General features: G+C 43.3%; 1 protein-coding gene across 1 annotated transcript in view; it reads right to left on the reverse strand.

Moving 5' to 3' along the window:
- LOC108167184 (uncharacterized) overlaps positions 1 to 1,101 on the reverse strand; it is a 10,367-nt gene extending 9,266 nt beyond the window's left edge. Inside the window, exon 1 of the mRNA XM_017310393.1 lies at positions 776 to 1,101. Coding sequence (XP_017165882.1) covers positions 776 to 1,004 — 229 coding nt within the window. The 5' untranslated portion in view covers positions 1,005 to 1,101. The remainder of the gene's footprint in view (positions 1 to 775) is intronic.
- Between the last annotated feature and the right edge of the window lie 1,007 nt (positions 1,102 to 2,108).

Genomic DNA, 2,108 nt, shown 5'->3' on the forward strand with positions numbered 1-2,108 from the left:
AGCAGCGCTTCTCGATTCCAGTCCTCAGGCTCCCTGCTCTGCATGTTTTAGTTGTGCCTGTATACAGGAACAACCTCAGAAGAGGTCTGATGTGARCTGCAGAAGCCTGTTGATCACCCACAGATTCAATCCCAGGTGTGGCAGAAGGGAAACACCTAAAACATGCAGATCAGGGGGCCTGAGGACCAGAACTGAGAAACACTGTTTGCTTTTTAGGATCTGTGCTCTCAGCTGTTGAGAAACCACTGCCCCCTGGAGGCGTGGCCTTGTTTTTCCATCTGCCTATGAGGTATGTAATTCCCAGTCACCTGCTATGAAGCTTACCGGAAGTTACCTGWGCTGTAAACAACCATCTTCCACTGGGAAAAAAAGAGCTGAACAATGCGGCTGTTAATTCAGCATTTGGAGGCCTGACCAACAAGGACTTAAGGGCTTCATTCACTTCTTCTGCTGCCATTGCTAAAGCTACAGSCAGACGAATTACAACGTTACGTCATAGATCACAACTTCTGCTTCTGGTCGCTGATTGGCTAGGATGAAATTCAACCGGAGACAATCCCAGAAAATGGGAAAAATTCCAGACTTTCTGTGAAGCAACATTTTAATTAAGCGTGATAGCTCAGGAAGTTAATGGGAAGTTTAGTGTGAACAGAAAAAGCAAGTCTGAATATTTAATAAAAAGTCGGGGGTTTATTTTTATTTGTTTGCTTTTTAACTCAACACTTCTGTTTGAACAATGTCAGTTTTTAATATTTATCTCCTGTCCGCCACTGACCTCCGCTGTGCAGCTTGACCTGCGGCTGCAGCAGCTCCAGCTGCCTCCTCTGGCGGTCGATCTCCCGTCTGAAGCCCGWCGCCTCCTGCTCGTACCCGGCTACGGTCCGCTCCACCGCCGCTAGGATCTCCCGGGCGGCGGCGCTCAGCTTCTCGGTGATGATTCCTCTCAGGAAGTCGCTTTTAGACATGTTGAGTGGATCGGAACCGCTGCTGCTGCAGTAAAACATCCCGGCTTCTCCCTGTTTGGATCCAAATCTTCCCCACGTTGCTCCCTACACGCCTACTTCCTGTTGTTGTCCCTGGAAACGGAAGACTCTCCTTCTTCTTCTTCGGAATTTAATTGGAGCGGATCTCTCTGCCGCCTCCTGCTGGCCGCGTCCATCACCTCACCTTACATAAAAAACGTGTTTTTCCTTTTACTTACGGGTATTTATACATAAAAAAAACAGAACAAGACAGAACTTAATATCACCAATAATTCTGAATTATTCCATAAACAGTTTTGGGCTCAAGAAGAAGAAACATTGTTACCTCAATACAAAGATTCAAGTTTTTGATCTTAAAATAAAATAACTTATTTATTCTTAGTGTTTATAGAACTTTCTCTAACTCTGTTAGTTCTGATTTCTTTTTTTTTTCTTTTTTGGACTTAATTGTCACTTTTTTAATCGTTGAATTTAGTCCATTATTTACTGTGGTTCTTATTTTTATTTATTTTTTTACTTTGAGACAGCTATGATGTGTAACCGTGGCAACAAAGAATTGCATGGTGCTATGAAGTTTAAGAAGAAGAAAAAAACCTGAAACTGAAAAACAAACTTGAATCTGAAAAATAATTTTGAGCAGATATTTATTTTTAAACTTAATTATATTTTGATGTTAAATGACCCGGGTTTGGGACCAGAACCACCATCAAGTCATTAAAATATCAGAATACTTGAGCTGCCTTTCACTAAAAACTCTTATAATATCTCATTTTAACAGTTCGAACATTTTTTACGTGCATTAATGCAAAACAGTCTTGGTTCTACTGTCCTTATTGCCGCTCCGTCGGGATTCAGCCAATCAGTGGCAAGGAAAGTCAGCTTTGCTCCAGGATTGGCTGGTTTGCTAATCCCAGCTAACAGCCTGTCAAGTAGCAGTTTGGCTCGGATCAGGCTGGAGAAACTTCTCTAAACCAATATGGGATTAACCTGGTTCGATCGAACCCCAGGGGTTCGGTGAGTCGGTCTCAGGGGTTCGATGCTGCGGAGGTAAAGACACACCTGTGTAAAGTCGTGATGACGCCCCGCTTCGCCATCACTTGCTGCAGAGGATCACGTTACATTGCT

The sequence above is a fragment of the Poecilia reticulata genome, linkage group LG18 (genome assembly GCF_000633615.1).
Source record: "Poecilia reticulata strain Guanapo linkage group LG18, Guppy_female_1.0+MT, whole genome shotgun sequence".
NCBI classification, from domain to species: Eukaryota; Metazoa; Chordata; class Actinopteri; order Cyprinodontiformes; family Poeciliidae; genus Poecilia; species Poecilia reticulata.